Source organism: Phodopus roborovskii, unplaced genomic scaffold, assembly GCF_943737965.1.
Source record: "Phodopus roborovskii unplaced genomic scaffold, PHOROB, whole genome shotgun sequence".
NCBI classification, from domain to species: Eukaryota; Metazoa; Chordata; class Mammalia; order Rodentia; family Cricetidae; genus Phodopus; species Phodopus roborovskii.
The window spans coordinates 7,027,010-7,041,227 of record NW_026126546.1 but is presented as its reverse complement, the minus strand read 5'-3'; the positions used below and the strand labels follow the sequence as shown (position 1 = coordinate 7,041,227).

General features: G+C 52.9%; 1 protein-coding gene across 1 annotated transcript in view; it reads left to right on the top strand.

Annotated features, from left to right (window-relative positions):
* Window positions 1-6,645: 6,645 nt before the first annotated feature.
* The window catches only part of Ablim2 (actin binding LIM protein family member 2), a 124,732-nt gene continuing 117,159 nt past the window's right edge, over window positions 6,646-14,218 (top strand). Inside the window, exon 1 of the mRNA XM_051200188.1 lies at window positions 6,646-6,803. Coding sequence (XP_051056145.1) covers window positions 6,794-6,803 — 10 coding nt within the window. The 5' untranslated portion in view covers window positions 6,646-6,793. The remainder of the gene's footprint in view (window positions 6,804-14,218) is intronic.

Below are 14,218 nucleotides of genomic sequence, written 5' to 3'. Positions count from 1 at the left end.
GGTGGATAAACATAGATGGCTGGCTGGATGATGGGTGAAAGAGGAGATGGATAGATGGGTGAATGGTTAGGTAGCTGGGTGGATGGATAGCTGGATGGGTGTGTGGTAAAAGGATGGGTAGATGGGTTCAGTGTGTTTGCCCAAGTGAGGGGGCAGAGTAGAGGGATCGGGGCTGGAGAACCCAATGACAGGGGTGAGGAAGAAACCGGAGCCTTCTGGGGGTTACCGAGACAGCAAGTCAGATAAATGTGGAAATGTGTCCACTCTGCAGGCCACACAGGGTCCCCAGGGTATGACAGAACCATTGGGCCGGGTGGAGCAGAAGGCAGATGAGTGGCACTGGAGTAAATGGGAGCTGTGCAGGTGTCACAGTGGGCGGGTGGCTCTTTGGAGCATGAAGACCCTCTGAGACAGACATCACAGCTGGGCAGGCTGTGGTCTCAGGTTGTTGTTGTTTTTTTGCTTTGTTTTCATATGCAGAAATCAGAACACTTAGCTTGATTTTTCTCTGACAGGACAATTTGGCATTATCATGGAGCCACATGACCCCTGCTCCCAGGGCCTTGGCTAGAATCTGTACAGGAAGGAGCTGAGGGTCAGCTTCCTGCTGTTCCACAACACACATCCTCTGAGACCCATTCTGTACATGAAAGGAGGGGGGAGTCATTGGTTGTCAGCCTGTTACAGTGAGCAAGTGACCATAGGTTTAGAGTTGCTCAGTGACACCAAGTCCAGGATCAATTTAGACAGGTCCTCTCCAGGTCTTAGGACAAGAGCTTACCGCTCCATCAGGGACGACTGTAGTCGAAGACACCACTGTGCTGTGTGACCTCATTGTCACTGAATGGGTATATTACTGGTAAATGGGATGTGTGTCTGGCAGAGTCCTGGGGATTCTGACCTTGGGGGCCTGGTTTGATGACCTAGTTGTGCTCTCACTTGGTTCCTTCTGCCCCAGAAGCCTGTGCACATGCCTATCCCTTCCCAGGGCAACTTCCACAGTTCTGGAGGGACCACGGGGTTCCTTATAGAGTCTGAGACTAGATGCCTCCTACTTTGGGTTCAGTTATGTGTCCCCCAAAACCAAGTTCCATTCCCACACTGGGCTCTGCTCTGCCTGCTTTGTAGAGGGGCAGTATTGCTCAGTCAGAGCTGGCCTGGTTCTCCCTGTTCAAAGCCTTAGGGCAGTGGTTCTGAACATTCCTAACACTGGGACCCTTTAATACAGTTCCCCATGTTGTGGTGACCCAACCATAAAATTATTTTCATGTTATTTCATAACTGTAATTTTACTACTGTTATGTTTGTAATATAAATATCTATGCTTTCTGGTGGTCTTAGGTGGCCACTGTGAAAGGGCCCTTGGACACCCAAGGACCCACAGGTGGCCTTAGAGTAACTACAGTGCTTCAGGGCAAGTGTTGTCCTTGTGATGAGCCTTCAACCTGCAGGTATTTTGCCAGGATTCAATGTAGACACATTTCTGGGCTACCTGTAGTCTCTTTCCTCATAGCCTAGTGTCTCTGCTCTGTACCTATGATTCAGGCCAGGACAACAGTTGGCTCTCCACACAGGATGGGCTGTATGTCCCATTCCATGATTCCCTCTCAACAGGAAGTGAACTATCTCGTGCTGACACAGCTGTGAGATGTACTGTGTCTGATTTTTGTCTTCCCAAAGTTCACACACTGAAAGTCTAGTTATCAGAATCTCAACATGTCATTAGTTATTTCTTCTGTTGCTGAGACAAGAATAGCCGATGATTCCATCAGCAAAGGGCTTGCCTCACGGGATGAGGAGCTGAGTTCAGACATCCAGAATCCATGTAAAAAGCTGGCTGTGGTGGTGCGTGCTCAGAATGCCAGCGATGGTGTGATGAGAGATGAGACAGTGGATCCCTGGAGGCTCATGGACCAGGACTATGTAGCAAGGTTCTAGGGCAGTGGCTATCAACCTGTGCATTGCAACCCTTTGGGGGTCAAATGACCCTTTCACAGGGGTCATCTAATGCCATCAAAAAAAAAAAACCCACAGATATTAGGGTTTGTAACCACAAAATTACAGTTATAAAGTAACACCGAAAGCAATTCTATGGTTGGGGGTTACTACAACATGAGGAACTGTATCAAAGGGTTACACCATTAGGAAGGCTAAGAGCCACTGGTCTAGGGCAACAAGGGAAACTATATGAAAAGAGAAAGACACCTTAAGCCGTCTGAGGTTGCCCTCTGACTTCCATATGCATATGTTGTGCATTCACTGGGCCCACCCCTGTGGAGATGCCATGTAGCCAAAGGAGTAACAGGTCCAGGCATTCTCTAGTAAGCCTACAGCACGTGGAAATACATAGATTTATAGAAATGGGTTAATAATTAAGACAGAGCCAATAAGAGGCCCTAGCCATTGGCCAGCAGTTTTTTTTATAACTATTATAGCATCCCTGTGTTTATTTGGGGCTGAGAAGGGCAGCAGGACCTGACAGGACAAGAAACTCCAGTTACAAAATGGCGCCCAATGTGGGGCACGAACGCACGCCCCTGAGGTTAAGAGTCTCATGCTATAGCAACTTAAGGGAGGCAGGTTTATTGTGGCTCAAGGGATACAATCCATCATGGTAGAAAGGCATGGGGTAAGAGCCTGAGGAATTGCTTTGTGTCCACCACCAGGAAAGCACAGAGAAATGACCGACGGTGCTCGGCTCCCTCTCTTCTTGTTGATTCAGTTTGGTACTGACCACAGCACTGCCCACATTCAGGGTGGCTCCTCCCACCTCAGCCATGCTTCTACAGACTCCCTCCCATGCACAGGGGCTGAGGTGGTTCTAGACTTTTTCAAGTTGACAATCAGTGTTAGCCATCACAACATGTGACTTTGACAAGGTTGTTGAGGATGAGAGTTAAGATGGGCAGACTAGGATGGCCCTCGACCCAGCACAGCTGGATCCTTATAGGAGGGGGAGTGTGATGGAGACACAGAGAGCAAGGGCTGAGCATGAAGAGGGAGGGTGGCTCCTGATAAGTCAAGGAGAGTGCCCAGAACAAAGCAGCCTCACACAGGGCAGCCCTCTGGCCATCCTGACCGTGAGCTTCCATCTTTTCAGTTTAGGAGAAGACAGATTTCCAAGGGGCTCAAGCCACCTTCAGCACCGCCTGTGGTATTTGTTACTCCCCCACCCCACCCCGGGGGCCAGTTCATCCATTGCCCTCCCACTTACATGCTCCTACCCCCTCCTCTGCTTCTGCTGCATGCGTCCAATTCATCCAGTGGCTAGCAGTTTGGGGCCTCGTGTGTATTATTTCTCAGATGCGACCTTATGCTCTGCCTCTTTCTGGCTCTCAGGTCAACCATGGGCCATGACCATTCAGTGAGGGAAGACACCCTGTTGCACCTACAGATCGCTTCACATTGGCAGCAGTGGGGAGCAGGAAAAGTCTAGGCTGATGGCCATCAACCCTGAATCCCTCTCTTTTTCTGTTCCCCAGGAGGGACTTAGGTGAGATAAGATTGGTCTCAACTGCCTGCCCAGGTGTAGACACTGCTTTTGTTTGTTTTTCAAGACAGGGTTTATCTATGTAGCCCTGGCTGTCCTGTAAGTTGCTGTGTAGAGCAGGCTGGCCTTGAACTCACAGAGAACCACCTGCCTCGGTCTCCCCAGTGCTGGGGTTAAAGGTGTGCGCCACCACCGCCTGGCTGTGGAGACTGTCTTTGAGAGGGCAGTGCAGAGCAGTGAGTTGGCTGCTGGCCTCTGTCTTGGTTTCACGTGGCATGACTTTAAATTATTTAGTGGTTGGGAAGGCCCACAATGACAATCTATTTCATTTGTTTCTCTCCTGGACTGTGAAGCAGATCAATGCTTCAGCTCCTTGTGGGGCCACAGCTTAGTCGGGTCCTAACCCTGGGGAGGAGCTGTCCCTTACAGGTGGGAACTAAGCACTGCTACATTTCCAGACCCATGCCTTCCTAGACCGGGTCCCAGGTGAGCCTTGCTGCCTTGTGGCACCCTGCCCAGAATCACTCTAGGGGAAACTTCCTCAGGCCCAGGGAGAGGGCCAGGAAGCTAAAGAGGCTTGGCAGGCCTGGCCTCTTTCTTTTATGGAGTAGGGGTGTCAGTGGAGTACCAATGTGGGACACACATTGACCCCATAGTTCAGTGGTGGCCCCCTTTCCTCTGGACTAGTGACCCCAGGGGTCTCTACAGACCAGAAGGTGCACCATGGACACTAAGATGAGGAAGGCTTAATGTCACCTGGCAGTTCCGATGCTGGTGATGGAACCAGGCAGGAGATGGACACCGAAGCTTTGAAGTGTCATGGCAGGATCGGCAAGGCCCTCGGCATGGATGGCACTCACTTAGCAGGGTTCAGGAGAAGCCGCTACAGGGAGGAGGCTTAACTAGAGCCCATAGAGTTAGCCTGTGCCTTGCAGAAGAGTGGGCATTCCTGTCTGCCAGAGGGACAGGACTCCTGGGCTGGAGTGACATAGCACCCTTGGATGTCCCTATGGCTCACTGACAATCCTGTCCTATCTCCTGTGCATCCATCCCTTTCTTTGGGCATGGTTTTGAATGATCTAGCAGCTCCAAATCCAGGCCTGATAACACAGAGATCTCCCCAGAACCCGGGCTGTAAGTGAGGAGAACACCAGATCAGAATACAGGGGAATGTGCATGCGCTTGTCTTTAATGTTTCCTGATCCCAAAGAAGGCAGATCCCATGAGAGGCAGCAGTGTGCAGACGAAGCCTCCCCAAAAGGGCAGGTGCCGATGATGCATCCTGAACTTGCCAGCAGCCCCAAGGGTTGGACCACACCCATCCCTCTCTTGGTGCTCTGGTGCCTAGAAAAGCTCCATTTCTTCTTCCAGAAGGGTTTTCTGACTAGCCAAGTTGAATGCCCTATGTTAGGCCATATTGTGTTGCTGTGACAATACACCTGAGCCAGGTAGGTTTTTAAAAGTAGAAGTCTGTTTGGCTCATGGTTCTGGAGGTTGATAAAGAATGTGTCTCCTGTATCTCATCTGCATCTGGTCCTGAGTCAGTGAGAGGGCCATGGTCTGACTGTAAAGGGTGCAAAGAGTTTCCTTGACCTCTCTGAAGCCTCTGGTGCCCTCTCCAGGCAGGCTGCTGAAACAGCAGCAGTGGAATCTGACAACAGAGAATCATGGGACTTGATTTTCCCAAGTCATTGTTGACTGAAATCATGAATGGATCCCTGTGAGACTGGCCATCCTTTGAGGGGGTGATGGCCCACATTTACCCCTTGGTCAAAACCACTGTCATCTTGACTACTGTTTATTCAGCATTGGCTCTATGCTAGCAGCTTTGAACAGTTTTCCTTGTATTAGTCATTTAACCCAAGGGTATTCATTGAGACTATAAAAGTAAGGAAACTGAGGCATTGAGAGAAAGCAAGTGGCTGAGGTCACCCATGGGCCACAGCCCTGTAGACTCAGAACAAAGGTCTAAATGTAATCTATTCAAATAGACTCACTTGCTACAAGTCAAATCCAGCCCTGCAGGGTTCTGTGCATGGATAAGTTGCAGCTGGGTCAGCCCTACCTTGGTTATCAACTTTCTGGGTGATTTTGGTTTTTCTGGGCAAGAGATCCCAGTGTCAGAGCCCGCCCTTTGTGGGCACATGCTGCTGTAAGAACAGCTGCCAGCAGCATCTCCTGGTTTACCGGATGTGGAGGAATATGCTGCCCCCCCCCCAAGGCTTCTGCTCTTCACAGCCTCTGGCTTCCTGGTCCCTTTTGAAATAGATGGGTGATGCTGATCGTTGGGGAGGAATTTCTGCTCCTGCCTCAGTACTACTTCGAACAGCCCTGACTGGGGCCAAATGCCCCTGGCCCGTGCCTCTCCTTGCAGTGGCGGTCCTGTATCCGCATTCGCGCTCTATCCTCTCTCTAGTCTGTCTCTTCTCAATCTCTTGTGCCCACCTGTTGTCACCACCGGCGCACGGCAGAATCCACCTGAGCCTTCCCATGCAGAATCTCCTTTCAGTCTGTTTCCAGGCCCTGTGCTGGAGCCTGACGTCACAAGGGACTCGGTCACCGGGTGGGCAGGATGGCGAGTGGGCAGGATATGCCAGCGTCTTCTCAGTTTGCACCGCCCAGCGTCAGCCGAGCTGTGTGAGCGACGCCTGGGGCGTAAGGCGAGGTGGCCAACAGCTTAGCCCGGGAGTCCAGACACCTGCGCGGGAATCCCAACCTGTCTGTGTGTGTGTGTGTGTGTGTGTGTGTGTGTGTGTGTGAGAGAGAGAGAGAGAGAGAGAGAGAGAGAGAGAGAGAGAGAGAGAGAGAGAGAGAGAGACTGCAGTAGAGTTACTTCAAGATCTCTTTTCCCTGCGCCTCCCTCTTCGCGATCCCGGTACTGAGATGAACCACAGTCCCCTTGTCTGCCTTAGACCGTGTTGACAGCTCTGTAGATCTCTAGAAGCAGGTGCGGGAGGACACCTGCCCTACCTCTAGCTGCGCCTGCGCATTCCGCACAGCCTGCTGGAACTTGTAGTCCTCCCGTTCAACCGCGGTGTCACGCAGGCTGGCTGTGGGGGTGCGGCGCCTACACTTCCCAGGGTGCGACCCTCCCGCGGCTCGACAGGGGGAGGGGCCTAATTAAGGGGCGGGGCGGGGAGAGGGGGCGGGGCGGGAGCCCCGATCTGCGGTGGCGCTGCGGGCAGAGGGTGCTCCGAGCCTCTGGCCACTGGCGCGCCGAGGATCGTGCGAGCGCCGCATCTGCGAGCCCGCTAGTCGGGCTGTCGCAGCGCGAGGACCGCCCTATAAGGAGCTGCCGCTGACATGAGTGCAGGTGAGTGCTGCGACTGGGGATCCACGGGTTCAGAGCAGCAGGTCTTGACTGGGTAGCAATCAGGCTGTACCTGCAGTGCAGAGCCCTGAGCCCAGTGGCTCCACCCAACTTTTGCTCCAGGGTGTGCAGCCCCGAAAGGCCGGCCCTTAACCTCTGTCCCTGAGCTGCGGTCGCGGAGCTCCGTGGCGTGTGCCAGGCTCCCTTCCCTCAGTGCCAGCTAGGGTAGCTGCGCAGAGATGTCTGGCAGGCGCCACTCCTTGCTTCTCGCGGTGGGGGGGGGGGCTGTTGGCGGGGCAGTTCCAGGTTGCTTCAGTAAAGGACCTGGGTCCTGTTAAGGGACCCTGGGTCACCGCAGTCTTAACGGCGGAGAGAGGTGTGATGACAGGCGGAGCTTTGCAGCAGGGGACTCCGCCCTTGCGCGGTTCCCGCAGCGCCTGGGTGGTGGCGTCTGGCAGACCCTGCGTGCCCCAGGTTTGCCGCTGCAGATCTGAGTGCCAGAGACTCTGTGTGTGTGTGTGTGTGTGTGTGTGTGTGTGTGTGTGTGTGTGTGTGTGTGTGTGTGTGTGTGTGTGTGTGTGTGTCGGTCCCGGCTCTGTCTGTGTGCGAAGTCCTTCCAGTCCCTCAGTCCTGATAGAATCAGTCCTGCCTTTCCCGCCGCACCCACCCAAAGGGATCTGACAGCCTCTGTGCGATGCTGGAAAATCCTACTTCCCTGCAACCCAGCAGCGCCTGTGCTCAGAGAGAAACTGAGATCTAGAACTGGAAGATTTTGGCTCAGAAGCGGAGCATCTGAGCATCACCTCAGGATGCACCCATCTGATAGCCTTGAGAGTGTGGCCAGTGGGGAGGGCTGATGCTTGCATTCCCTAGCAGAGAGGGCAGACCTCCATTTTCAGGAGCTACAGCCAGACTTCAATGACTTGAGTTCTGGCAAGTGATAGAGATTTGAACCCAGGACTTCTTGATTCCAGCATGCTCCCCACCCCCCACCCTAAGCCCAAGCTGCTACTGACAGCAGTGTGGCCCTTGGTCGCATTGCATCAACCAATATGTACAGCTGCATCCTCTGGGAGAAAGTGGATAGGGAGGGATGGAGCCTGGGGACAGCTCTCAGCCTGGAGTACCTCCTCCTGGAGGCTGTCCCCTCTCCTTCCTAGCCAAGGAAGGAGGAACTTCTGCAGTGGATGTTGAGAGTAACTAAGAGCAAGTGGCATGGGAAGCAGGATCCCTCCTGAGTTGGCCAACCTGTTACCTGGGTGTGTATGGGGGGGGTGTGAATGGGGAGGGCATCCTTAGACTTGGCAGGACCTCCAGACATTTATCTAATGGCGGTGGGGATAATGACTGGGTGCATGTAGAGTAATTTCATGCTTTCAGACCATAATTGATACCTCTGGCTCTCCTGTAATCAGGTGCCTTCAGAGGGAGCACAAGTATCCACTCCAAGTGCCCACTCCCGGCATTTGTAGTTTTTGTCCCCGGGGAGGTGCGCTAGGGTTGTTATGGCAAGGAGACTGGGTTTTGAGCTGTAGTGTGTTTCTTGTCTGATGGTCTTGGCACTGGGGCATCTTCCCAGTCATGGCCTGCTCATCTGGAACTTCGGTTCCCCTCTAATCAGGAAAACCCTGCACACAGCAGCCCTCAGGAGTGTGGATGGCCATTGTCATTGCTGGAATTGTGGATGGAATTGTCATTTCCTTTTGGAAAACGGAGCTCAAGTGTTGTCTGGTTTGCCTATCTCTCATGTTTTGGCTCTGGCCATCTTATTACATACACAGTGAGGAGTCATTTACAGTGGAGGGGAGTGAACAGAGGCATGTGGGTTCTAGTGTGTGGCTGCTGTGTACATCCAGCAGCTCAGGAGTTTTCATTGTCAACAGGGAAAGACGTCCCTGTGCCCCTGGGAAAGGCTGGCATCATTCTGGGGCCTGGCCCAGGCAGGTGTCACAGAGTGATACTGGTCCTGACCATGCAGACCGGCAGTGATGGGAGCGCCTAGCAACCTGTACAAACCTCTTGGGCTAAGTACCTCCTCGGTTGTGATGAAGACAGAGTGGCTGCTGCTGGGGTCTGGCAGCACAGTGCTACTCCATGCTGGACCTGGTGTGACACTGAGGCCTGTGGATGCCACCCTGGCTGTGGTTGTCTGTTGATCTCAAGTGGCTAGGGAAGGGTTTAAAGAACACCAAAGCAAGGTAGGAGACGTGATGCTCCATGGCTGGCTGGTCTTGATCTGAATCCAGTATCCTAGCCATGCAGTTCTCTGTACTCCAGTTACCCCAACTGTTGGAGGAATCTCTATAGTTGTGTGTGCAGTGCCAGCCTTCACACAGTGGGCCTGTAAGGTGGTATTGGGAGCAGAGGTTGCTTCTTTGCACTGCAGCCCATGTGACCACAGTGGGGTAAGGGGGCTGGGAAGGCATCTGAACCAGGAGTGGACATGATGAACTCTGTGTTGCATCTGCTAGCAGACACTGGGTCTTGAAGGCCTGTGTACTTGCTAAGCCTAGATGACCCTGGAGGTGGCTTTGGCCTGTCTGAGTTAAGGTAAAGGAGTGTGTGTGTGTGTGTGTGTGTGTGTGTGTGTGTGTGTGTGTGTGTGTTTGATTTTATAACTAGGTGCCACAGACCAGGGACTTTATGGAGAAAGGGATTTTATTTTTGGACAGTGCTAGAGCCCAAACAATCAAGATCAAGGCATCAGCAGGCTGATCTCTCTCCCTGGCTTGTAGACAATGTCTCCTCCCTGTGTCCTCACAGAGTTTTTCCTCTGTGTGTCTGTGTTCTGATATCCTCCTCTTCTAAGGACACCATGCTGATTGGATGAGGGCATGAGAGTGACCTCATTTTTATCTTGATGACCTCTGTCAAAGTCTCATCTCCATATACATTCACAGTCTAAGGTGTTGGGGTCAGGACTGCACTGTGTGAATTCAGCTCATAACAGGTGGAGGCCTAGAGGCCTTGCTCAACCACCTTTTGCTCCACGGCTACTCTGTATGTAGCTGGAAGGGACCCATGGATGCTCCGGATGTGAGAAGGACAGACACCCATCCAGGGTCAAGGAGAGTATTTGGTACACTTGGAATATGGCATTTGCTCCTCCTATCCAAGGAAGGGTAGCATGTGGCCACAAGCTGTCTGCTTGGGCACCACTAACAGCAGAGCAGATCACCAGCCAGAGGGGTTGAAGGATGCGAAAAATCATGCATTCATCCTGGAAATATTTACTAGGTGCCCACCATGCACCTACACTGCTCCAGGCTCTGAGACTTTGCAGCAAATGAAAACATGGGAAAACTATCAGTTTCTTGAAACTTGCACCTTAGGTGAGGGTGGGTGGGAGGCATTAACAATGGATATGATGACCTCTCAGTGTTAGCAGGAAATGTTTAAGAAAACCAGTTTCATTAAGAAACAGCAGAAGGGAGCTGGAGAGAAGGCTGAATGATGAAGAGCACTGGCTGCTCTTCCAAAGGTCTGATTCCCAGCACCCACATGGTGGCTCACAACCTGTAACTCCAGCTCCAGGGGAATTGGATGTCCACTTTCGATGCCCCCAGACACCAGGTGCACATGTGCACAGGTATACATGAAAACACTTGTACACATAAAATAAAAAATAAAAGCAAACAGTTGAGGGTGAAACTGTGTATCTCGTGTGATCTCAGCTCTCCCACACAAGGAAGAAAGGCTGAGAAGGAGAATCAGCGTGTCTGAGGTGGCGTCTGAGAGCCACTCACGGCCTGCTCTTCTTTGTAATGAGATGTAGAGTCAAAAGCCAGAAACAGTATTGCTTTGATTCTGGGAATGGTGTACATGGGTTTGGAAACCCATGATTGCAGAGAAATTGGCATTGTCCATGTTCGTATCTGGGCAGACATACCGAGTCTCATCTCTCCTAACAACTCCACTGTGTAAGGTACAACAGAGATGAATTCCCCCAACCCTGAAATGTGTCAGGAGTCATATTTGGCCAGGACTCTGAGGACCATAGACTGGAATTCTCTAGTTCCATCTGCTCTGTATCCTTAAGCTCTGACCCTTCCCCCCAAGATGGTCAAGGTTAATTCCTAAGCTAGCTATCCTAAATTAAGTTTCTGCTAGAGAAGTAGTTTGCTATTTTCTAGAATCAGGTTTGAAGATGATGAACTCTTGGTAAGTTCATGCTGATATCTCAGGGAAGGGAGTGTCCCCTGCTCCTTTGAGTGTTCCTAAACCACCTGCCCAAATACTGGAGAACTCTGAACTGGTGAGAAGGAGGAGGGTCAGCCCTGAGGAAGGCCCTGTCCTGTCACTGGCCCTTTAAAAGGGGCCACAGCCTATTCTCAGGGCCAGGCCAGGCCACAGTTGCTGACTCTGGCAGCTGCTGGGATTCAGGGATGCTGGCCTCTTGCCCACCTGCTCTAGAGTCTGTGACTGTCCTCTGCACAGGCTCCTTGTACCCTCCCTGTGCTTCCCTGTGGCTGTGCCAGCCTCATCAGAGGTGTGGTAAGGCCTTGCCCAGAGTCGGGCCTCCTGGGTTGGCTTCTTGCCTCTGCTGTCCTCTGTATTTCCCTGATCTTATATCAGGGTCTTGAAGGATCGAGGATACTAGGCACTTGTTACCATTGCCAGCTGCCTGGCAGAGTCTCAGAGATCAGGTATAACAGCCACAGCAGAAAGAGTGTGACAGGCAGTGTCAGCTCTTGGGTTTAGTCACTGTCATGTGATGTGCTGGGGGCTTCTTGGCTGCTTCAAGCACTCTGGGCTTCAACCAAGTTGCTGCGTAGAGCCCCAAGGCTGCTGGTCCCTGGCAGAGTAACTAGAGCACCTCATCTCTGTTTACTCCAGGAATGTTTCCACCACCACACAGCTCAGGGCTTCTAGGGTATCCACAGCACCCAGGCAGGACAGTCAGGCTTATATGTCACCTCAGCAGCCATGCTTGTGGGGCACTTCCTCAGGCCCCCAGGCCAGGCAGGGGATCTGCTTTCTCTCGTATCCTCCTCATAGCTCACAGGCCCAGTGCTGGGGTTCCCTCACACAGAGGGCAGTTAACTGGTGTCACAGGATTGCTAAGTGGAAGAGCTGGAATTTGAACTCAAGGGGCCCAGCCTAGCGGCCCCGTCTTGATGGAGTGGATTGTGTCTGGTCCTTCTCCACCTGTGTGCCTTGGCCATCAGCTGGGGCAGCGTCTGTTGCTTAGGGACATGTGAATGGGAGCTTTGTGTGCACAGGCCCAACCTTGGGGCATTACCTCAGAGCTTCTTAGAGGGATATGCACATCTGTCTTCCCACCTGAGCTAGGGAGCCTTGCTCCAACTTCCCAGGTACAGGGCTTGTTGGCACACATCTCCAGCAGCCTCCTCTGCCTTCTACGAAGTCTCCCCCCCCACCCCCGGGGTTGTTGATACACACTTCGACAGCTCTGATTACTAGAGGGATTCTTACCATGTGCAGCTCACATGCCTCCCTATAGGTCATCTCGACTCCTGGTCCTTTGATAAACAGCAGACTCCCCCAGCGTGACTGCAGGGCCTTGGCCTCTGTGGCCCTCCAGAGCCCGCCATCCACTTGAAGGGGGCAGCCACAATGCCAACTTCTCTTCTGGTTCCCAAAGCCTTGCCCCGTCAGGGTCTCCCTTTGGGCACGTTATTGCCCCTCCTCGAGCCGTAGTGTACCTGTGTGTAAGAGCAGGGGCACCCTGGCGTATGTGATCCTGCCTGGCCAGGAAGTTGGCTTCTGAGACAGATATCATTTCAGGTAAACGTGCCTGCCCGTCTTCTGCATCTGATGCTTTCACCATGTTGCCTTCTGGGGAAGTTTTTGGCCTTCACACTTTGGTTAGGGGTAAGCTTCTGATGTGGAAGGACGGGCAGCCTGGCAGGGAAGAGGCTCCTGAATGGCATGCACACTAATTGCCTTTTTGGCTCTGTGGGGGGAAGGAAGAGGGCAGGTGGGAGGTGGGCTTTCATTCTAAGACCCGCATTTTTACTGTCTGGCTCTGCACTGGGGCTGGTCCTGGATGCTCTGTGCTTGGGGGCTTTTGGCTGGTGGTGAATAGGTGTGTCCCAAGCAGGCACTGTGTGGATGCTATCGGGGGGGAGGGGGGGGTCTCTTGCCACCTGCTCCATGCCTGAAGAGTTCCCTGTCTGAAGGTAGTATGTACTCAGCAGAGAGCATAGGCCCCCTTGGCACACGGGTTCCAGGCCTCCTTGTTAGGTATGTTCCTCACCCGTGAGCAGAGCTAGGGTCAGCTTTTGGAGATTATTCAAGACCAGAGTAGGTAGGACTGTAGGGACATCTGAAACACCCTGCACCACTTGGGGACACCCAAAGTAGTCCTCTGCGTGGTCAGCTTACCTCCTAAGCCACTTTGCACGGTGCCTCTTTTTACCACTTTCTAGCCCAGCACCACCCCAGATCTGTTTACACCTCTGAGCTCTAGGGAGTACCCAGGCGGTGCATCAGCCAGCAGCGCATCCTCAGAGGCAGAGGTCTCTGTGGTGTGTTGAGTCATGTCTCCTGAGGTGAGCTTTCTGGGCCTTGGGATCTTCACACCCGGGAGCAGGGAGGGACATTGAGGCACCAGTGTGATTCCAGTCAGCAAGCTGGAATAGAAGCTACAGTCCCTGCGAGAGTCTGCCCTCAGGGCAAGGCAGGCTTGAGAGCCTCTCAGAGTGTTCTCCATAGGGAGATGGCTCCTTGATACCTGTCCTGAAAGAGGGAATGGGTACAGCTGGGACCGCCTGGCACTCGACTCCCCTGTCACTCAGAAAACATGATTCTCTGGGGCTTCAGTGTCCCCAGGATCTGACATGGCAAATGGCACCTTCAAGCTTGTTCACCACCACCACCACCACCAATGGTGTTTCAGTAGGCACAAAAACAGAGCCCAGAGGACCACCTTCACTGTCACCAAGATTCCTTGTGACATTTCAGTCCTTTGTCTTTCATGGTCTTGGCTTCAGTTCTGAGCGGGTACAGAAGGGAGGTGGTGTTGTTGGTTAAGTAGGAGAGGAGCCTGGGAAGCTGGAGGGAGAGAATGTTGGGAGAGGAGCAAGAGGGAGCCTCAGGATGGGTGGGCATCGACCCCCAGGGGTGATGGGCTTGGTTCTTCTGCAGCTGCTGGGAACGTGTTAATATCCTCACAGTCCCACGAGGAAGCTGAGGTCTTTCTCCTTGACAGTGACTCCCCTAGGAACAGGGTTGGTTGGGAGAGCTTAAATCCCACACTGTCCTGGGTGGGGTGTGCAAAACTTCCTGGGATGAAAGAAGGTGCCTCTGCAGGGATGCTGGGCGGTGTGCTTCAAGACGGGAGGAGGGGGAGAGGACAGGAGAAAAAGTTACAAGGGATGAGGAGGAGTACATAGGAGGAGGAGAGGAAAGGGAAAAGGAAGAAGGAAGGAAGGGGGGAGGGAAGGGGTGGAAAA